Below are 24,143 nucleotides of genomic sequence, written 5' to 3'. Positions count from 1 at the left end.
TCATAATTATGAGATTAATGCTTCCTTTTCAGATACCAAGCTCACCACGTTACCTTTTGATCAGAATTTGGCTTCCCACCTTGATCTGCTAATCAGGAGGAAATGTGATCATGAACTAACAATTATAACAAGTCTGCCTATGACTCTTATTTCTCATTGTATATTAATAAACTTTGATACTGTTTTACAGCAGTGTTTATAGTTTATCAGTCAGCATGATATTTTTTTCCCTGGAAATTCAACTTTGCATTTCTAAATCCATAAAGTGAAAACCCAAACTCTGGGATGTGAAGACAGCACTGAGGTATAGACAGACCTGTCTGGTCAAGCAACATCTCTCTCTTTTTTTAAATAATCAAATACCATTAACCCATAGGATTGTGATTTAAGAAGGATTTTTTTTTAATTCATGGCAGAGCTTCCATTATATATTCAATTGTCTTTCCTTTAACTTTATTAGCACCTAATAAGTTGTTTGGCTCTTTGATCTTGTTTTTTTGTTTTTTTTTTTTTTAAAGAGCACTTTGACCAAGTAGCTTTTATAGAATCAAATTTTTCTCTAGGCCTATGGTGAAAATTGTCTAAAATAAAATGACATTTCTAGCCTACAGTTTGAAGAACTGTGCTTATAAATCAAACAAGATCATATCCAGTGATATCTTAGTAGATAATTTACATTCAGGTATCCTGGATTAAACAGGAGCACTGAAAAACGTGATAACATAGAAGTATAGCTATCGGCAGATAAAGAAATTTTTAGTTAACAGTGAACGACGCCTCTGTGATAAAAGCATGAGGTAGGGTAAAATTATGTAAAGCACTGTTACCTTTAAGATTTTCAGCTCTTTTTCATAAATATCTAGCAAATGAATAGAAGGTTAGAGATGATTTGAGAAGAATGGGAAGAATTCGAAGAGAATTTTATAAAGTTATTCTGGAGGTTATTTGGTTAATTTATTATGATCATATTTATTCCTAAATGCCCAGTTACAACGAAAGGAACTGGATTCCTATAAACACAAAACTAAAATAAACAATCAAGAAAAAACTTACAATTCCATTGAGTTAAATGTTGATGGCAGTAGCATGAGGTTTAAATATATAGGGAGAAATATACATCATTATGTTAACAGTGACCATATCTGGGCAGTCAATTTTCTGATGCTTTTCTCCTCACACTGAAAATAATGAATTACTCTTTGGGATATGCACTATCCAGAGATACAAGGATGAGAAACAAAAGCACTTGACTTTTTTCCCCCATCTTTGGTACTTCCATCCAAAATGACCATTATAGCATAGCTTTTTAGTCACATGAATCATATCCCATTCAGGTATCTTGCAGATCACTTTGACCTTACAATGTCAATGTGAACAAAACAGATTCCTCTTTGTTAAAAATAAAAGGAAAAAAAGGTAAAACAGGAAACAACCTGAAACTGGGCACTGATGCTGGGAGGTTTCTTCTTCTTGTGCAAATGAAGAAGAGACTTGGTAATGCGATCCTGTAGGGTCAGTCTTGTCAGGTGCTTTAAAGACTTTACTTCTAGCAAGTGCTGAAAAGCAGGGGGAAAAAATCAAATTCTTCATATAAATTAATCTAAGAATAGGAAAAACAAAATTGTAAGCCAGTTTTCATTATTCCTGCGTATAATGACTGTGGTGAATATGAGCGATTAATATTCAACGCCCATTTTTACCCTCCTTCTGCTTTCTTACAGAAGCTTACCAGCTAAAAAGAAACTACATTTCCCAAACTCTCTTACATCTCAGGTTCTGGATGTGATTTAAGTTCATCAATTCCCACACGTGAAACTGGGAAGGTCTAACTGAGGCAGAGGCTTTGGCTACTAGCAAACATGTACACAAAAGTACTTTAGTTTTCGGTGGTCCCAGTGCCCAGGCACTACTTTTTAAAGTGTTGTGAGGCAGAGTGCAGGGCAGTTGTGTTGTCACTGCAACTCTAGTAAAAGCACCTTAGCCCCGAAGCCAACAGTTGTAGCAGCTTCTTCTTGATTCCTGGATTACACCACAGGTGGTATGAGCCTGGAAGCAGCACCAGTGATAGTGGCCTCCTCATTTCCTAGCTTCAGTTCTGCTCCGTTGTTTTAATACTTCTGATGATTTCTGTAAGCACCTCTTTGAATTAAGTCCCTTTCTACTTAAAAATATCTATGGTGGTTAGTTATCTGCAACTGAATCCCGACTCACACAGCTAATAAATTAAATTCAATCCCTGGGCTATATAGTAGGTAAGCCAGGAACACGTACACAGAAAAAAAGAAAACGTAGTCCCTATCGACCCACATCCTGAGGTCCTAATTATTAATCTTAAAAATAAGATATGAGTTACACATAAAGCAACTAAAGAATACAAAACAGGACACTAATAAAGTATTTTGGAGCTTTTTTTTAGCTAATCATTAATCAATTTTTAAAATCCTACTAATTTATGGCTGTGAGTTTGTCAATGGAAAAAATGTATCTATACAGATGTGCAACTGCATATGTTATTTAAAAAGTAGTAAAAGTTTTATTGTATGAGAAGCACAGAATTGAGTTAAAAGTATGACAAATTAAAAGACTAAAAAATATTAATTCTGACAAGATAAACGTTAAAAAATAAAAACTTCCAAGTGGCATTAAGTACAATATACATTTAAACAATTCCACCTAAGAAAAAAATATTTTCAATAATGACAAAGACTTATTATCCATATATAAGAACTGTAAAAAAAATCCTTTAAAAAATACATCCAGTGATAATAAATGAGCAGAAGACTTCAACAGGCAATTCTCAAAATATAAATGACAAGTAACATAATGACAATCAATCTCACTTTTAATCAAAGAAACACACATTTTCTTTTAAGGTGATTTTCTGCACATCAGATTGGCAAACATAGTAAAGGCTGATAAAACCCAGTATACATGAAATAGGCATATTTATGCACTGTTCTTAGGAATGCAAATCATTATAATCTTTCTGATAAACCATTTCACGTCTACGTATTTATCTAAGGAGAGCTCTGAAAGTTATTTCTGACAATCTACTTCAAAAAAATAGTGAAAAATTTTGTGCTTCCCTGGTGGCGCAGTGGTTGAGAATCTGCCTGCCAATGCAGGGGACACAGGCTCGAGCCCTGGTCTGGGAAGATCCCACATGCCGCGGAGCAACTAGGCCCGTGAGCCACAACTACTGAGCCTGCGCGTCTGGAGCCTGTGCTCCGCAACAAGAGAGGCCAAGACAGTAAGAGGCCCGCGCACCGCGATGAAGAGTGGCCCCCACTCACCGCAACTAGAGAAAGCCCTCGCACAGAAACAAAGACCCAACACAGCCAAAAATAAATAAATAAATAAATAAATAAAAGAAAAGAAAAAAATAGTGAAAAATTCTAAACAAAAGAGATAAGGAACTATACAGAATTTTTTTCATAAAGTATGCTTCATTCACACAACTGAATACTATACAGCTCCTAAAAATACTGTAACCTATATTTACTGACATGGAAAAATATCTGCAAATACTCTTGACCAAAAAAACCCCACACAAAACAATAATATATATGTAAATATATATAGTACATGTGTATATTGAATTTTGAGAGTTTATACTTTATTTTTATTAGCATTTTTGAATTCTTACAAAAAGATTCATGGTATATTAAGAAAAAAATAATTTTACATACTGGTCAGGACTCAGAAGAGTTTTGTGGTTTATCCATAAGTAAAATGAAATTAGTACCGAAGCCTAAAATTATTTCCCCCCCAAACATTTACGATACTTCTGATAAAAAGACCTCAGAAATGGTTTCATTTTATAAACCATATCTAAAGCAATGGTAAAATTAATTACTAAATGTCACTATGTGAAAAAGGGTCAGATGAACTGTGAAAAATACAAGTAACTATTTTTTTTAAACTATTAAAAAGTCCTTCCCATCAAGGAATTTAATTAGAAAGGTAAAAAAAAAAAAAATCCACATTCATTCTTATCTCAAGGTCTTTCCAATCTTTTCATTTGCTTGGAATACTCTATAGCTAGACCTTTACATTGCTTGACTTTTCTTAGCATTCAACTTATAGCTTAAATACCCAAACTTTCTCATAAAGCTATTTTCTTAAATACCCCAAAGGTAGCCCACCTCTAAATCAATAATATGCCATTTCATTTTCCTCTTTGCACATAATATCATCTAAATCATCTTTTGTTTACTTGTGTATTTTTTTCTCTTTCTCTAAAAGAATCACTACGAGAGAGCAAGGATTCTCTGACTGGACTGTTTATCTCAGCACCTCCAATGCCTAAAACAGCGTCTGGTACTGCATACTCAATAAATATTAGTATGGATAAATGAATGAATGGTTAGCAAGTAATGATTTTTGAACAATGTTTTCCTCAGCAACTGGAGACCAGACTCTTGTCCACAAAACTCACCATGATTAGATCCATCAACAAATATGCAGTGATTACTACAGATTCTGTTCTAAGTGCTAGGAATACATTGCATTCAAGTACAGGGAAACAGACTATAAGGAAATTAAAAAATAAATGATAATCTGAGGGTTATTAAGATTTATGAAGAAGATAAAACAGGGCAAGGAAGAAAGGAGAGACAAGGCGGAGCAGGACAATGTGTTAGACAGGAGGCTAAGGAGGCAAGAGAGAGATAAATCCAGTCAAGGGACAGCTTCAATAGTCCAGTATGATGTGACAAAAACCAAGAACTGAAATGTGGGCCCAAGATCTAGCAGAAAACAGATACGGAGCTAATTCCTTTCTTAGGTCTTCTGTTCATTATCTACTTTATTCCTTTCTTAATTCCATCTTCATTGTTTAGCTTATTAAGATTAGTCAGTTCATTGTTTTTTAAACAATTATTTACTGCTTGCTGTGCAAGGTGCTGTAGCCACAAAGATTAAGAAGATATTGCTCATGTTGTTAAAGACAACTAAAATGGACAATAAACTTACCTTCAACGTTTGAGCCTGAGTGACTACAAAAATTCAGTAGGGGGGCTTCCCTGGTGGCGCAGTGGTTAGGAATCCGCCTGCCAATGCAGGGAACACGGGTTCGTGCCCCGGTCCGGGAAGATCCCACATGCCGCGGAGCGGCTAGGCCCGTGAGCCACGACTACTGAGCCTGCGCGTCTGGAGCCTGTGCTCCGCAACAAGAGAGGCCGTGACAGTGAGAGGCCCGCGCACCGCGATGAAGAGTGGCCCCCGCTTGCCACAACTAGAGAAAGCCCTCGCACAGAAACGAAGACCCAACACAGCCAAAAATAAATAAATAAATAAATTAAAAAAAAAAAAAAAAAAAAAAAAAAAAAAATTCAGTAGGGGAGTGACAAACCAAAATCGCTTTGGGGATCAAGTCTGAGAGATGAGCAGGGTGTCAAAGTAGAAATGTACAACAAGGGAACTGTCAGTAAAAGACTGAAAATTTAAAGGTAGATCATATTAGAAAGGTATATTTAATAGAAGTGATGGTTTCAAGGTATGAGAGGGAAAGTACTCTCTAGGAGAGAACGGGAAAGAACTATCAAAACAGAACTATATTAACAGAAGGCTAAGGGCTGTTGGAGGTTATATGTGTTGAATATTTGCCTGTGTTTATTCAGAACTGTAATAAAAATAAAGCATTCTAAATCCTACCTATATCAATAAAATGAGGTACCCTTAATACAGGTAACTGAATCTTATTTCCAGTAGCAATAAAAGTTGTAGGGATGCATACAATAATGATTCATACTCAAGGTAAGAAAGTGGCAGATTTCACAAAAGAGCAAAAGGGAAAAGAAGTTCAGGTTATCTACACTTCTGTTGCTTCCTTCCACATCACATAAAACTAACTTAATGCAACCAAAATATCTTAATCAGCAAATGACCATAGTCAATGAGGATACAGAATCTGCTACTTTAATTTTATTAATATATACTTGTTTTGCCTTGGTTTGAAATGGACTGAAAGAAACAAGCAAAACACTCATTAAGCATAATTAGAAAAAATGAGGCATATTTAAAGAAGGGTAGGAAAGTAAGATGAAGAGTGAGGTTACTAAACAAAGCGCACGTCATGCCTACATGTATGTACACAGATAAGCCACAACTTCAGCTCTAACATTCTGGTAGCAAATATGAAGAAAATACTTATTATTTATTGAATACTAATCATGCACATACCAAATATATATCTCTCATCCTAACATATATTATCCCCCACATTACAAATGAAGAGACAGGTTAAGACAAGTTCGAGAACTTACTCCAAAAATCAAAGAGCAGGGACTTCCCTGGTGGCGCAGTGGTTAAGAATCCGCCTGCCAATGCAGGGGACACAGGTTCGTGCTCTGGTCCAGGAAGATCCCACATCCCGTGGAGCAACTAAGCCCAAGCGTCACAACTACTGAGCCTGCGCTCTAGAGCCTGTGAGCCACAACTACTGAGCCTGCGTACCACGACTACTGAGGCCTGCGCGCCTAGAGCCCATGCTCCGCAACAAGAGGAGCCACCTCAATGAGAAGCCCATGCACCACCACAACGAAGAGTAGCCCCCACTTGCTACAACTAGAGAAAGCCCGCACACAGCAGCAAAGACCCAACGAAGCCAAAAAATTAATTAATTAATTAATTTTAAAAAAAATCAAAGAGCAAGTAACAGATCCATCATTTGAATGTAGGTCAGTTTGACTCCAAGGTCTATATTCTCATAGACTATGTTGCCTCTCTAATATTAAATATATGTACTTGAATATACAAGACACACTAAAATAAACCAAAAATTAGCCATATTTAATTTTAAAAGATTGAGAAATAGATGGGATTCCCATGATTGATGATTAAATGGAATCATTTACTTCAGATGTATCCAACATATTCTTGTTGGCTATCATGTAAAGTTTAAGAAGTTATAAAAGAATGTATATATATGTATAACTGAGTCACTTTGCTGTACAGCAGAAATTAACACAACATTGTAAATCAACTATACTACAATTAAAAAGAAATAAGTTATCCATTTGAGGAGAGGGAAAAGAACAGCACAAACACGAGGCCCAGAGGTGGCATTCAATATACTAAAAGGCTAGAGAGACAGTGAAGGAAAAAAGAAAGACAAATGAACAATAAAGAATATGTGACAATGAATGTAGTCTCCTCTCTTTCTCTCTACATAAAATCATTTCATGTAAGACCATGATCACAAACCACTTAGGTAAATTTTCTTTGTGGCTTAAAACATATTTGTCACTACCACAAACCACATCAGCAGCACATTAAATTTTCTTTGGAAATATAAGGTGACTTAAGTAGAAGGAAAAATTAAAGACAGATTCATTTTCTTCTTTCTTGAACTAGAGAATCATGACAATAAATAGCTCTTTTTCAGTTCTTTTAGAATTTTGAAATTATGCCCATTAACAAAGTTAAAAACAACAGGACTCCTTCTTTGGGAGAGCACAAGAGAAAGAAAAACTCTAAGATTTTTCTTTCTTTGGTAAATTTAATAAATATTTTGGAATGTAGATTAGAGTAGGCAAATTACAACCCCTGGGTCAAATCCTGCCCACTGTTTTTATAAGATTTATATGGTTGCAAAAAGAATTAAATAATATATGACATGTGAATATCAAATGAAATTCAAATTTCAGTGCCCATAAATAAAGTTTTATTGGAATACAGTCACTCTCATTCAGTTACATATTGTCTACAGCTGCATTTGTGCTATGATAGCAGAGCTAAGTAATTATAACACAGACCAGACCAGATAAGCCTGCAAGCCTAACTTGACCTTTACAGAAAAACCTGGCTAACTAACGCTAATGATGATGAGAGTTAGGTAAGCATTACTTAGAAATTATTTTTAAATCAGATAAAGTTCAAAATTTTATCTTAACCTGACTCAAGGGGAAATGAAACGATCTTATGCAAAAATGCAATTACTCAACAAAAATTTACATTTATATTCAGAAGCTCTTCAAACACTAGAAAATGGGACATATCACAAATATTTACCTGAACCATTAAACTTGGCCATTTCATAACATCCAGCATTATTTCTAAAATGGTTTCAACTGAATATACACAATTAACCTCTATTTTGGGTACAAATAAGATATTTCTTTTTTTGTTTATAAAGATCGTTTGCATGAATAATAAAAAAAAAATTATGAAGTGGGGCACTAACAGAAAAAATTTTTTCATAATACTCACCTTTGGAAGGCCAGGCTTGGATTTGACATTTTTGTTTCTCCTATAGAGATAAATCATACATTAGGAAAAAAAAAAAAAAAAAAACACCACTGTAGAGACACTGATTTCAAGGTCTCTACTAAAACAACAGATTATATACCCATTTCCAAGTTATAGGTCGCCTAAATGAAAACACTGTCTAATTCAACTAAGCAGTCACCCTTGGGAAGGAAGGATAAGCGAAGAAAAGAGATGCCTGCTCTGTAATACAAGTACAAACACATTTAAGTCCGATGATAAGTAACATAATGTACATTCAAAGCTGAAGTTTCATTTTCTTTTGGATGTTAATAGGGCTCTGCATTCTTAAACCTACAGAGGCATTGTTTCTGTCATTTTAAACTTAAATAGATGCCTAATTTCATGAATTTTTAAAATGTACTTTTCACTAAGACTCATGATCTTCCATTTCTAGAAATTAAAAATTCTCTTTTGCCCTTTTTTCCCTTATTCATAATTCAGTATCACACTTATATCAAATCTTTTTTTTTTTTAATGGCTACATACAGGGAATAAAGCCCAATGCTTATGAACATGGGCTGGGGTGTCAGGAAGACCTGGGCTTGAATCTAAGCTCTTTCACCTACTAATTCTGGAGTATAGCAAGACTTATACAAATTGAGCCTATTCACACTGTTAAGAGATGATTTAGGGATTAACGAATCCAACTCAGTCACACCTCTAGCTAGTGGTCAAAAAATATGCTTTGGAAGTGTTTGAAATATGTTGATATAAGTAGCTAAGAACTTTTTACTGGTCTACCATGCATGGTTATCTCTATGTCCTCAAACCAGTTCTAAATCAGGTAAGGAGGAATGGCAGGCTTGGGTAAGTGTTATAAATCACCATACAGGTTCCCCTTGAACAACACAGGTTTTGACTGTGTGGTTCCACTTATAAGTGGAATTTTTTTCAACAGTAACTACTACAGTACTACTTGATCTGAGGTTAGTTGAATCTGTGGATGTGGAATCACAGATACAGAGGAGCAGTGGATATGGAGGGCTGACTACAGGAAACACACAAATTTTTGACTGTCCAGAGGGTTGGCACCTCTAACCCATGCAGTGTTGAGGGGTAAACTGTATATGGCCCCATTCACCACTTCGTAAGGGATTTTCCTGCCCAATTTGTTAGGATTGTCAGAATTAAAGGACAACTGCAGTTAAAGACTAGGAATCCTAAAAAGAGCTAACAGTTTTTGCTCTCTCTGGATGTAGGGTCTGTTAAAGAGCAATAAAGAGTCATCTCCATAATAAGTATATTCAGTCATGATTCACCTGGTGAGATGAAAACAAACACCGGCTTTATAATACAGGAGATTGTCACAGCTCTAAATTCTGACTACTTTTGAGTCTTGTTTCACTCAAAATTCCACTCATGAAAATAATGCTTCATGATCACCTCTCTTCTTTTTTAGCCAGAAATTTTAAATCAGTCATAAAAAAGCAATCCACATTATTGATCAATACTAACGTGAGAATTCCATGGGCTCTCTCCAAGAGTTTGCTGCTAGCTGAATTAGCGAATATCCCATCTTTATCAAGCAAGGAGGTGTTACTTGATAGTCTGCTCTGGTGAATCCCAGTTCTGCCATTCCAGGCAAAATCAAATGTTTCACTGTAAAAATTAAATAGAGTACAATTTGCTTTGTTAATTGAGACATCTCTAAAACTCTATACATTTCTTAAAAAAGTAAAATAAAACTTTAAACACTAAAGTTAAAATTTAGAAAAAATGCTAAACCAGCAGAAAATGGTTTTATCAGAGAGATTACTGATTAATTTGGCTTATCTTTTACTCTTTCAGAACAAAAAATTTCTACGGATTCTAGCACATTCACATTCAAATGTGCATGAAGGTGAGCACATCATATAGCTAATACCTTTAAATATACCTCTTAACAAGCAGTAAATAATATAATGTATTATAATATAATGTCATGGCTTTTGTCTGTGTTTGAAGCCCAAACCCTCTTTCCTTTTTAAAAAGGATATATTAGCCACTGAGTGTAGCCACTTCTTTGAGTTTCACTTCTTTTCGGAGAATACTCATGCATGTAAGATATTAAAAAAAACTGTATGCTTCTTCGCCTGTTAATTGTCTTTCACTAGTGTAACTTACAGGCCCGCAGCCACTGAACCTAAGAAGGCAGATGAAAAGTTTTTTCTCCCTGACAGTTTCATACTATATAATTTGATTTACATAACATTCGCAAAATAACAAAACTACAGAAATGAAGAACAGATTAGTGGTTGCTAGAGGACAGGAAAGGGACATGGAAGAAGAAGGATAATACAAATAAGCAGCATGAATAAATTCTTTTATGATGATGAAAGAGTTCTGTATCTTGATTGTGGTGTTGGTTACACAAATCTACATATGGGATAAAACTGCAAAAACTACCCATACACACACACACACACACACACAGATTTTTTTAAATGGTGAGAACTGTAGTCTAGTTAATATTAATGTAACAATGTAATTTTCCTGGTTTTGATAATATACTACCAGTATATAGGATGTCATTTAAGGAAAACTGAGTGAAGGGTACATAGGACTCTATGAACTATGTTTTTCCTTTGTACTATTTTTGAAACTTCCTGCTTTTGAAAAATGGAATATAACCTTAAAATATTTATTTTCCAATTAGTTCTTTATTTAAACTATACTACTTTTTAGATAGCCAGGACAATATCTTTAAAATCTTGTAATAGCTTTGTTCTGTGCTCCTGGTCAAGCTTCTTACTAAGAACAACAGAAGATAAAAAAATAATCAAACATGCAAAACTTTATCTACAAAAATTTTCATCAATATCAAGAAAATCAGAAACAACCTAAATAACCAACAATTGGAAATAAATGAAAGAAGTTATATTATAACCACCCACATGGAAGTCTATAAGGTTATTAAAAATCATGTGGGAGAACAGTATTTAATGGCATAAAAAGCTGTCTGCATATATTATCAAATCTAAATATTGTTGCATGATACAGTTTTGTTTAAGACAATTATATTTATATACATGGAAAGAAGAATATATACCAAAAAAATTTTTAATGGACAAAATAGACAATTATTCAAAGAAGATATATGAATCATCAAAAAACATATACAAATCACTAATAGGCACATAAAAAGATGCTGAACATCATTATTTAGGGAAATATAAATCAAAACTACAATGAGATACTACTTCATTCCCTCTAAGACATGCAATAACAAAATGACAAGAATGTGGAGAAACTGGAACCCTTATCCATTACTACTGGTAATGTAAAATGTCCGAGCCACTCCGGAAGACAGTTTGGCAAATTCTCAAAATGTTAAACAAAACAGACAGTAACCATATAACACAGCAATTTCATTCCTAGGCATGTACTCAAAAGCACTGAAAACACGTCCACATGAAAACTTGTATATGAATGTTCACAGCAGCATTATTCATAATAGCCAAAAAGTAGAACCCAAGTGTTCATTAACTGATAAATGTGCAACCAAAATATCCATAACATGAGATGTTATTCCATAACATAAAATGAATGAAGTACTGGTACATGTTACAACGTAGATTATTGAAAACATTATGCTAAACGAAAGAAGTCTCACACAAAAGGCCACATATTGTAGATTCCATTTATATAAAATTTCCAAAAAAATAATTTTTTTTCCAGAATAGGCAAATCTACAGAGACAAAAAGTAGATCATGTTTACCTACAGTGAGTGAGAGTACGAGAAAAGGAAACATTCTAGTAAATAGGAAACTTCCTTTTGAACTGACTAAAATGTTCTAAATTAGATTTTGGAATAGTTGGCCAACTCTTAAATGAATTGTATACTTTAAGTGGGTGAAATTTTGTGGTATGTAAATTATATCTCAATAAAGCTATTTTAAAAAAGGCCTCAGAAATCAGCAATGCTGGAACTAAAAGGCAATGTGGCGGTGTCTTCAAAATTCTGAAAAGAAGTTATTTCCAACCAAGAGTCTATACAAACTCAAATTTCCAATCAAGTGCGAGGGCAGAATAAATGCATGCTTAGTTATACAAGGAATCAAAAACATGTTCCTCCTATATATACTTTCTCATGGAGCTTCTAGAGAATATGCTCTGTAAAAGTTTACAAAGTAGATCTATAAAAGGAAAAAATGGTAGAAAAAACTGTTGATACAAAACAGAAGAATAACATAAGGAATGACCAATACAAAGGTAAAGAAGACACCACTGTGACAGCCACGTGACAGATCTAGAGAACAAACCCTTCTGATCAAAAAAATGCCAGGAGAGATTTCTACAAGAAGATGAAATTAATTCAAGATGCATCTGTACATGATCAGAGGAAATTAAAATGACTGTCACAAAAGCTTAGGGTTGAAATGGATATCGGCACCACCAAAGTTCAGAAGAAAATCTGGCTGAATAGATGACTTTGGACTGAGGAAACAATTCTTTAAAATAAGTTATTAAAAGGACAAATAATAGAGAAAAAATTAATACATTTAACTACATTTACCATTTTAACCATTTTTAAGTGTATAATACAGTGGCATTAAGTACATTTATTGTTGTGCAACCATCACTACTATCTATCTCCAGAACTTTTAGCCAAACTGAAACTTTGTACCCATTCAACAATAACTCCCCATGCCCTCCAATACTATATAATATTATATAGCAACTAAAAAGAACAAATTACATGCCACAAGATGGATGAATCTTAGATAGATATTATTGAGGAGAAAAGTCACAGCGACCACTACTATATATTAGTATTTCTAAAAACTCAAAAACTAGCTAAGCCAAATGACTCTTTGCTTAGAAAAACATACATTTATTGTAAAACTATTTTTTAGAGCATAGTAATGGTATACATAAAATTCTGGATAGCAGTTACCTGTGGGGAGAGAGGGAGAATGACCAGAAAATATATGATAAAAAAGTGGCTGCAGCAATACTAATAATCTTCTGGTTCTGAACTTGGGTGGTATTCATTTTATTGATATGCTTCCTAATGTACATGTGTGTTTTGTATAGTCTCTTGTATCAAATGCTACCTTAATGTATAAAGACTGAATTGAAGGTTCCTATTAAACACGTATACTGCACACTTCTTATGTTCCATTTCAAATCCCATAAGTCTTACCTCTTATTCTAGCTGCTGCTGTTGCAAATGGTACTGTAACTAGTCATACACACAAATTTTGTCCAGCGTCAAACAGATGCTGCTGGCAGCACCTAGTTTCAGACTCCAGACACTTGCCTCTTGTCTGATGTAGGCTTCTGCTCTGCACTTACACAAGCAGAACTCTCTGTGGGGCCAGCAACCCCTGGAGCAATGGATAAGTCCCTCCTCTTTTCTTCCTCAAGGCAAATAGATGGTCCTGAGACACAAATCATTAAGCTTCTCAGTTGGTCCCACAGGGTTGAGCAACCAGTGGCCAACTCATTCATTGATTCTTGTATGGATTCTCCATCCTTCCCTTTTTTATTCCCATATCCCCACTCCTGCTCACTAGGATAACATTCTTAAATAAGCTACATTTGTAAATAAACTATTTGGTGTTTGCATAAGGGAAACCCATAATAAGCTGCCATAGCATACTCCATAGCAATTGTTTTTGTCAGCCCCCAGCTGAAATACCACGAATTTGACAAAGTCATAAATTCACAAGGACAAAGAGTGAGAAGGAAGACTATGCAAGGGACAAGGAACAGTAAAAGTTTAAAGTTGACAGACATGTAATAAGAGATGTAGGAGACTAGAAAAAATTAAAACCTAAGTTTATATGTACGTCGGAATCATAGAAAAGGGGAGTCTATAGGGGTAGGCATGATTGAGAATACACATATGCTTGTGTGTGTGTGTAGAGGCTGGGGTTTGGAGTGGGAGAGAGGCTAAAACAACAAAATGCAAGTGTGTTCTCATTTAGAACTCCGGAAAGGTTCAGATATTAGAGATAACTGGTACCATTGCAAGGGTGATGCTGAATGGGGCTAAAAATGGAAGTTAGTTTGAAAGTCTTTAAAAATGAGCTAGATCCTTACTCTTACCCTATATAGTGAAGTAACATTCCCTTCCTCAAGCCTTTCAAAGATTTTACTTTATAGAAAAGTTGGAAACACAGACTCTCAGGAGAAGTCAGAGACATTAGGCATAGCTAAAGGTAGGGGTGGGTGAGATACACTGAAAATAGGAGGAATTAAGTGGAAGCATGTGTATGGAATCATGAGAAGCCCAGCTATATACCTAGAACATCAGTAGCCAGATTTAAAAGCTATAGGCAGGGAAAACTGACTGACCCAAGAGAAACAATCTAGAGATAGCAGACATTTGGAAGTCACCAGCTAAACACCGAGATCCCCGATCAATAACAAAATACATCTTCTAGCCCAAGAATCAACTGAGTGTATCTGTATATCCAATGATTTATTCTCTCTCTCTAGATGAAGGTCTCTCAGGAATCTCAAAGTAACATGTGCAAGCTGAAACTATCACTCCCTCTTCAAAACTGTTGCCTCTTTTATATTCCCTACTTAAGTACTAAGCCAGAAATCTAGAAATCATCCTTAATCACTCTGTCTCCTCACCCAATATATTCCACAAGTTTTATATAAGACATAGATTCCCCCCATCCTCTCTTTTCAGGAAACGAAGGCTACAAGAGTCACAATCTCAGAATACGAAGATAAGCTGAGCCAAGAACAAATTTTTGGTGACTCCCAAACCCGTACTCTTTCTCCTATGTGTTATGTAAAGGCTTAAAATACAGCAAAAAGGTTTTACTGGTATTTTACACACTGAGTAACAGGAAGAGTCCCAGCATTAGAATGGTAGGCTCAATGGTGAAGTAGAAGATTAGAAGTGAAAGAAAGCAAAAATAGGCTGTGCCTATTTTTAAGACAGGACGATCAATGGGATGCTGGGGAGAAAGAAAAAGCTCTGTGTGTACTTAAAAATCTTTGTGCCAGGGCTTCCCTGGTGGTGCAGTGGTTGAGAATCCGCCTGCCAATGCAGGGGACACGGGTTCGAGCCCTGGTCTGGGAAGATCCCACATGCCGCGGAGCAACTGGGCCTGTGAGCCACAACTGCTGAGCCTGCGCGTCTGGAGCCTGTGTTCCGCAACAAGAGAGGCCGCGATAGTGAGAGGCCCGCGCACCGCGATGAAGAGTGGCCCCCGCTCGCTGCAACTAGAGAAAGCCCTCGCACAGAAACGAAGATCCAACACAGCCATAAATAAATAAATAAATAAATAAATAAATAAATAAAATCTTTGTGCCAGTTGGTTATTTCAATGAAATGACTTGACATAGGTATCTGTCTCAGTTTTTCTAGGGGCTTCCCTTAGCTTATTAGCACATTGCTATTAAGATTGATGGCATACACAACGTCTTTGTTCTCCATATACAATGTACTCCTTATATATACATTAGATCACTGTCATATATTTGTTGCATACATATAAAAATTATTTGCACAAAGCATAGAAAATCCAATACAGACGTCTCAGAAACACTGAATCCTCATAAAATCAGGTGAGAGACATATAGATTTTCAATTTTCCTCCTTAATACAGGTTCACATCAATATGTACCCACGACCACCTACTGCAAGCCATCATCTCTTGCCAGAACTGCTAGTCTTCCTGTACCCAATCCAGTGCCTCTACAAATCATTCTCCATAAAGCAATCATAGAGATTCTTCTGAAATATCAGTCAGTCCCCTGCTTAAAAGCATTAAATAGCTTCTCATTACCCTTAAGATGAAGTCCAACCTCTCCAATACGGCTAACAAAGCCCCACATGAACTAGCCTATGTCTATTTGTCTTTCTAGAGTCAACTCTCATCATTTCTCTCTTCTTACTCACATTATTTTAATTCTTTATTCGTGCCATGCTCTCTAGAGAGAGCTCTCTTTTTGCTCCTGGACCATCACACAGGTTGCTCCTCTGCCTGTAAAACATCACCCTCCTCTTCAAAGGGCTCACCCTTACTCTTCACTCAGATAACAGTTTAAAAGATTCTTTTTCTGAAAAACGTTTCTGATGCATCTGGCCCCATATCCAATTCTTTAAATACAGTATTAGCATAAAAAATTTAAAAGTCCTCCTCTATGTTTCCATGGTATCCTATATTTCTCCAATCATATCACTTATCACATCTATCTCACAAAGTATTGAATCTCCAGTTTCCACCACACGACCTGGCACGAAGTACTTGTTAAATAAACAAATGATCTGGCAGAACTAGAAGTTGTATCTGTCTTAATTTATTTCTTTATTTTTCTCTCAAGAACAATCTGACCTTCAGGAATAGATGTTACATGCAAATAAGGCTCCAGTAAAAAAGTCACTAATTTTTAAAACAAAGGACAAACATAACTATGTAAAAACACACAAATATCATTTAGGATAACCAACATACTATATATTAAAGTGAAAAAACTTGGAAGAGACTTTTGAAATAACTATATAATACTTAATGTTTTAAATTTATACTAAAATATGAGTATTATTCCATACTACTAATTTGCTATTATTATATGAACTGCTAATCACATATAACTGCTTACATTAATAACCAAGTTCTGTATTTTTTCATTAGGGTAAACAAAATACATTCTAAGACATGATCAAATGCCATGAGATTTATCTGGCTGTAACATATGAGAAATTACTCCAAGCTGTTTTATGTGACATCAAGTCATATTGGTTCCAAGAGAACCTTGAAATCCATTCACCTTTATAAATCATGTTAAATATGATAATTACTTTAAAAACCCTAGTAATAAATTATTTGACTTATCCTTCAAAAAAAGTATTTATTTTTGTTCTCATTGTTGCATTTTATAATACAGTGTCTCAGATGGTAAGCAGTCATTTGCCCAGATCAAGAGGAAAAGTTGAATTTAAACAAAAATAAACTTTAGACAGTGAGTTTTTAGTTGCATTAAGAATAGAAATCAGGATCCACACATGCTACATAGTCAACTCTTAGAGGACAGGTTTATCCCAGTACTCAAATATGTGGTTATCAATATAGCGAAAGTCCTAAAAAATGGTGTCATAACCCACGAGTTTTAATGAGACTTATTCTAGTTCCTTAATGCCCTGGGATTAGCATGATAGTACAGCAGACCCCATTTGATTATAAAACATACCATATACTTCCACAAGGTGCAAATTCATTATGTACTTGTCAACAATAAATTCTGATAATACTCTTTTTGCCCCCTAAATAACAAGTTTCCAAAGGCATATTTTCCCAATATAGGGTGGTATATTTTATTCTTCACACAATCTTCTCTACAACTATTCAGAAGAGCTTTTTCCACCTAGGAACGAATGTATCTTTGAAACCAGTGCAGTCTTTTTAGTTATTCACATTGTGTCACTTCAGCAGCCTCTATTTACCATCTCTGCTTTATGATATGTAATTATAGGCTCTGTACTTTTTTCAAATCATATTTTGAAACAAAGACATCTGTTTCCAGTTTATACCCCTTACCAAAAAGCAACTGCCCACTCAACATTAATTAAAGTTTTATCTCTCACTTGAGGAATATTTGCACTGGCTAAAAATAGTTTTATATTTGCATTTCCTTGTTTTTATACAGACTACATCAATTCTTAGTCCTAGATCACCAGCAAATTGGATGTTCCACTCTTTCATTTAAGAGTCACTTATTAGGAGTGTTCCCATAGGGAAGGTCCAAAAGACTCCACTTAGTAGATACAAGCTAATGATTTCATGACTGATTTGATTTTCTGAGTATCTATTGTTCTATCCTCTCTATCTTCTCACCAATTTTCTCTAAAATATGTCTAAAATAAACTCACCAATACAACAAACACAAGCTGCGAGGCTCTCTTGTTAAGACTGCTAGCTGGCCTTTTCCTGATAACATTACTTCAATGCCACATATCTTTCTTCATTGTACGCAAAGGAAAAGAATCAAGCTGATGTGATCAATTTCTCTGTGAGGAAGGGTCTCAATAATGAGCTTATACACACATCTTTACAAAATTAGTTTGTCATTCCATGAGTGCCTAAAATCACCTTAACTTCTTGAGCCCAGACCAATCTTAAACCAATATATCAGACTATTCCAACTGATATATAAAAAACAGACAAGCCCATACAGATCACTTCAGGCATCCAAAATTGAAAGCAGTACAAAGAAACATAACTGGGAATTCCCTAGCAGTCCAGTGGGTAGGATATGGCACTTTCACTGCGGTGGCCCAAATTCAATCCTTGGTCGGGGAACTAAGATCCTGCAAGCTGCGCGAGTGGCCAAGAAAAAAACAAAAACAAAAACTAGGAATTAGGAAAGTTATAATCATTAAATTGCTTCGGGAAATGCAACAAGTCACAGTTCCTTTTTTTACCCAAATCAAGAAAATGAGTTCCTTAAGTTAGGGATATCTAATGACCAGGGTGAGAATACTGCCAATAGATTGAAATAAAAAAGGTACACAGGTCACCAGATTAACGATCTAATTTGTTCTTGGGTAAAATCTAACATGCACATATAATGGTGATTTTCATCATCAGCCAACTGTCACTGTTAAGAAAACAAAATGCATGCACTATAAAGACAGCCAGTAGTTCAATTTGCTGGCGTTAAAGATAAGTACAGTTGAGGTTGGATACTTGGGCTGTGACAGCTCTTGCAGGTTAAAGTAGTGAACCTAGACTTCTTGTAATAAGCAATAAAGAGTTATAAAAAAAAAGTTATGGAGCAGAGGAGTGACGATATATATTAGAAAGACATAGTTAACTCAAAATGGAAAACCTGATCAATGAAGTTATACTTTAATTTTAAATGATTGATCATCCTAATCTTGTATCTTACCAGGACACTAAGAAGCTCAATTCTCTTGATGTTTAAAATGTACACAGCAGACTCTAGACACTAAACAATGCTCTTTTGCTCATTTAAAGTACAATCTTTATAAAACAGTATGTGTAAAGGAAAAGGAGCTTTATTTACAAACTCAGAAAATTACTTATATTTGTTACTTTCAAATTTTACTTAAGAATTCTTCATTGAAAATGGTAAAAGGTAAGCTTTGGGTATCACACTCATCAAGAAAAGGTATCGGACAGTTTGATGTAAATCAAACTACTCAATTATTACTTACCAATAAGATTTCTCCATGGAAAGAAGCAGAATACCCATTACTTTTGCAAAAGACATTTAAAATGCAAGAAGGGTCTCAGAAATTAAAACATATGCACTCATTTTTAATTATCCTGGGGAAACTTTTTTTACATTGTACTACCACTTCACTAGAGGCAATCTTAGATAATTTACTGTACTGTTAACTCTAACCTTTTTAACTTATTACACCATTTACAAAAGCTTTAAGAAATTAAAAGAAAAAAAGGCCCGATTTACTGCATACTTTTAAAGCCACAGAAGTATTAATAAGAATTCTAGTTATTTCTTCTTTACGTCCTTGAAAACTTAAACCAAACATACTTACTGTTGGTTTTTTTCATTTAGAGTATTCATGCCCTGGAGATCAGAAAGAGGTGTTCTGGGATTTTTCCGAGTTATACCTAGCATAGAGAAAGCAAAAACTTTCAATCAATGCTAAGATAAACTAAACATGAAATAAGTTTTCTAGGAACAAATGAAATTAATATACTTCAATACTAAATATTTGCTAAACATATCAGAAATGTCTAAATAATAATAATATGAACCAAGTCCCATGACTGTTACTTATAAATCTGACTTAGTCAACAATGAAACCAATTAGGGAATTTAATAATAAATTCTTTAATTTCTCCTCTCATTTAAATATTATCAGGAAGTACAAGGGTAACTGGGCTGAATGTCTAGAAGTGTACAAGCTCATTTCTTATTTTAATATTCAAAAAATTCCTGATTCCTCTGCACCATTTTTCAGCAATAGGATATTGCTCCTATAAACTACAGATTTTAGAGATTAATCTTACATATAAAGACACTAAGAATCAAAGATGATGAATTGCTTCCTCAAGAATTACCAATATTTTTTAAACAAAAAATCTAATTAAAAAATGGGCAGAAGACTTGAATAGACATTTTTCCAAAGGAGACACACAGGTGGCTAACAGGCACATAAAAAGATGCTCAACATCACTAATCACTGGGGAAATGCAAATCAAAACCAAAATGAAATATCACCTCACACCGGTCAGAATGGCTATCATCAAAAAACACAAATAACGAATGCTGGCGAGGATGTGGAGAAAAGGGAATGCTCATACACTCTTGGTGGGAATGTAAATTGGTACAGCCACTGTGGAAAACAGTATGGCGGTTTCTCAAAAAACTAAAAATAGAACTACCATATGATCCAGCAATTCCACTCCTGGGTACACATCTGGAAAAAATGAAAACACTAATTTGAAAAGATACATGCACTCCAATGTTCATAGCAGCCCTGTTTATAACAGCTAAGACACGGAAGCAACCCACATGCCCATCAGCCAACACTTGGCTTAAGAAGATGTGGTATATATATATACAATGGCATATTACTCAGACATGAAAAAAAAGAAATACTGCCATTTGCAGCAATGTGGAAGGACCTAGAGAACATTATGCTTAGTGAAGTAAGTCAGACAGAGAAAGACAAATACTATATATGACTTATATGTGGAATCTAAAAAAAATACAAATGAATGTATATGCAAAACAGCAATAGACTCACAGATACAGAAAACCAACATGTGGTTACCAAAGAGGAGAGGGAAGCAGGGAGGAACAAAATAGGGGTATGGGGTTAACAGATAGACAGATTAACAGATAGTATATTTAAAATAGTAAAAGTATCTTTATTTGAGATAACAATCTTGTATGTGGAAAATCCTAAGTAATTCACAAAAAAAATTAGGACTATTAAACAAGTTTAGCAAAATTACAAGATATAAGATCAATATTCAAAAATCAACTTAGCAATAAACAATTGGAAAATGAAATTAAGAAAACAATTCCATTAATAATAGCAATAAAATAATATAAAAGGAATAAATTGAACAAAAAATATAAAATGTCTACTGAAAAACTACAAAGCATCATAAAAAGCAATTAAATAAAACCTAAATAAATGGAAAGCCATCCATGCTCATGGACTGGAAAACTTAATATTGTTAGGATGGCAATGTTCCCCAAATTCATCTACAGATCAATGCAATCTCTATTAAAATTCCAGCTGCCTTTTTTATTTTTTTTACTGGAATGAATAAGCTGATCATAAAACTAATATGGAAATGCAAAGGACCCAAAATAGCCATGTTGAAAAAAAGAGAACATGGTTGGAAGACTCATACTTCCTGAATTAAAAACTTACTACAAAGATAAAGTAACTGAGACAGTATGGTACCAGCATAAAGATAGAGAGATAGATCAATGGAAAGGAACTGAGAGTACAGAAATACATTTATGATCAACTAAATTTTGACAAAGGTGCCAAGACAATTCAATGGGAAAAGAATAATCTTTTCAACAAAAACTGGGAAAACTATATGTCCACATGGAAAAGAATGAAGTTGGATCAAAGACCAAAATACAAATGCTAAAAGTATAAAACTCTTAAAACACAGGAGTAAATATTCCTGACATTGGATCAGGCAATGGTTACTTAGAGATGAAACCAAAGGCACAAGCAACCAGAGAGAAAGACTGATAAACCAGACATCACCAAAATCTAATACTTTTGTGCTTCAAAGGACACTATATCAAGAAAGTGAAAAGACAACCCACAAAATGGTATCAACAGAAAATGGCCAATCAAATGTCAGATAAGAAGTTTGAATCCAGAATATAAAAAGAACTTTTGCAACTGAATAATACAAAAGATAACCCAATTTTAAAATGAACAGAATATGAATAGATATTTTTCCAAAGACAACACACAAATGGCTAATAAGCACATAAAAAGATGCTCAACATCAGTAGTCATCAGAGAAATGAAATCAAAACTACAATGAGATTGCACTTCACACCCCCTAGCATGACTATAATAAAAAAGGAAGATAGTAAGTGTTGGCAAGGACATGTAAAAATTGGAAACTTGCATACACTGCTGAATGTGAAATGATACAGTCACTTTGGGAAACAGTCTAGCAGTTCAACAAAAAATTAAACAGAGTTACCATATGACCCAGAAATTCCACTACTAAGTATATACCCAACAGAACTGAAGACATACATCTATACCCACATAAAAACTGTTACTGGAAAATATATGTCTTGGGATCAACGAATTCAGTTAGAACTTTGAACAACTTTATTTTCTTACATATTTGAATGCATTGTTTTTGTTTCATTTATTCAGTTCCTAAGTCATGGACACCAAATATCCTTATGACAAATTATCATTTTCTATTCTCCATATGAATTCTTTTCTTCTGCATATTGAAATATAATCATTTCAGGCCTTTCCTTAATATTAGTAATGCAATTTTAAGATATGTTTCCTCTATTTATTGAGATCACATAGGTGTTGACTTATGCCTCTACTTGTTTTAGTAGTTCAAAACCTATTTCAACAACATTCTGATATTTCATAGTCTTAAATTTGTGCTACTCCTTTATTGGATTCATGTTCTTAAATTCTTCTTAAACTGTAAAGTGCTCACCGGGAATTTTCTTCTCGTTTTTGGCGTATCTTCCTTGCAAACACAATAGGGTGTTTCTTTTATGCATGTTACTTCCCTTTGTGTAATGATTTTTTAAACATTAATTATTAAATATTTTAAAGGAATAATATACTGAACACTTGCAACTGACCACTGAGATCAGAAAATTAAGTCCTGTGCACCTTTCTTCTTGATCCCGTTTCAACAGCATCAGATCCCAACATTGCCCACTTGTTGGAATTAGCATAAAAGGACTTTAAAATTGCTATCATAATGTTCAATGACTTAAAGTATAAGACAGTCTTATGACCTAACAGAAAAATCTCAGGAGAGAAATGGAAACTGTAAAAAGAATCCAAATGGATATTCTGGAACTGAAAACTGAAATTTTCTGAAATGAAAATTTCATTCTATGGTTTTACAAGGAGACTTGAAACAGCATAATGAACTTGATATCAGATAAATAAAAATTATCCAATATGAAGAACAGGAAGAACAAAGACAGAAGAAAAATCCACAGAATATGAGGAATCTGAGACTGTATCAAATATTCTAAGAGCATGTAATTGGGGTCTCAGAAGAAAAAGAGAAATTGCAGCAGAAAAAGATTTCTGAAAAAATACTGACCAAAAATTTCCTAAATTTGATGAAAAATAATGAAGCACAGGTCCAAAAGGTATAGCAAATACCAAACAGCATAAATATAAATATAAATCATATCTAGGGACATCACAGTCAAACTGCTGAAAATGAAAAAATAAAGAGAAAATCTTGAAGCAGCCAGATGAAAAAAGGTACATTAGATATGAAAGAATGACAACAGAATGACATCTGAGTTTAACATCACAAATAATGTAGGACAAAAGAAAATGGAACAACATCTTTAAAGCACCAAAAGTTTGATAGTTCCTAATGATGTTAAACATATGTCTACTTTATGACACAGTAAACGCCATCATAACTTTTACCCAAGGAATGAAAATTTATATACACAAAATGAATTGAACAAGAATGTTTATAGCAGGGTTCCTCACAATAGCTCAACACAGTACAAACCTTATATCCATCAAGAAATAAATGATAAACACAAAGTTGTATACACAATTGTATATACATATACAATGGAATACAACTCAGCAACAAATTACTGATATAGGGAACAACATAAATGAATACATATATAATTATGTTACGTAACAGAATCAGAACACAAAAGAATACTGTATGATTCCATTTCTGTTTTAGAAAAG

The 24,143-nt window shown here is 34.4% G+C and overlaps 1 protein-coding gene across 11 annotated transcripts in view; it reads right to left on the bottom strand.

Annotated features, from left to right (window-relative positions):
* The window catches only part of MYO9A (myosin IXA), a 281,728-nt gene that overhangs the window by 106,099 nt on the left and 151,486 nt on the right, over nt 1-24,143 (bottom strand). For all 11 annotated transcript variants that reach the window (XM_036842812.1, XM_036842813.1, XM_036842811.1 and 8 more), the window contains 4 exons: nt 19,746-19,821; nt 9,727-9,870; nt 8,212-8,251; nt 1,434-1,556 (listed from right to left, as the gene is read on the bottom strand). In XM_036842812.1, coding sequence (XP_036698707.1) covers nt 1,434-1,556; nt 8,212-8,251; nt 9,727-9,870; nt 19,746-19,821 — 383 coding nt within the window. The remainder of the gene's footprint in view (nt 1-1,433; nt 1,557-8,211; nt 8,252-9,726; nt 9,871-19,745; nt 19,822-24,143) is intronic.

The sequence above is a fragment of the Balaenoptera musculus genome, chromosome 2, assembly GCF_009873245.2.
Source record: "Balaenoptera musculus isolate JJ_BM4_2016_0621 chromosome 2, mBalMus1.pri.v3, whole genome shotgun sequence".
Lineage (NCBI taxonomy): Eukaryota > Metazoa > Chordata > Mammalia > Artiodactyla > Balaenopteridae > Balaenoptera > Balaenoptera musculus.
The sequence above is the reverse complement of the archived record's forward strand: the minus strand, read 5'-3'. Positions and strand labels throughout refer to the sequence as shown.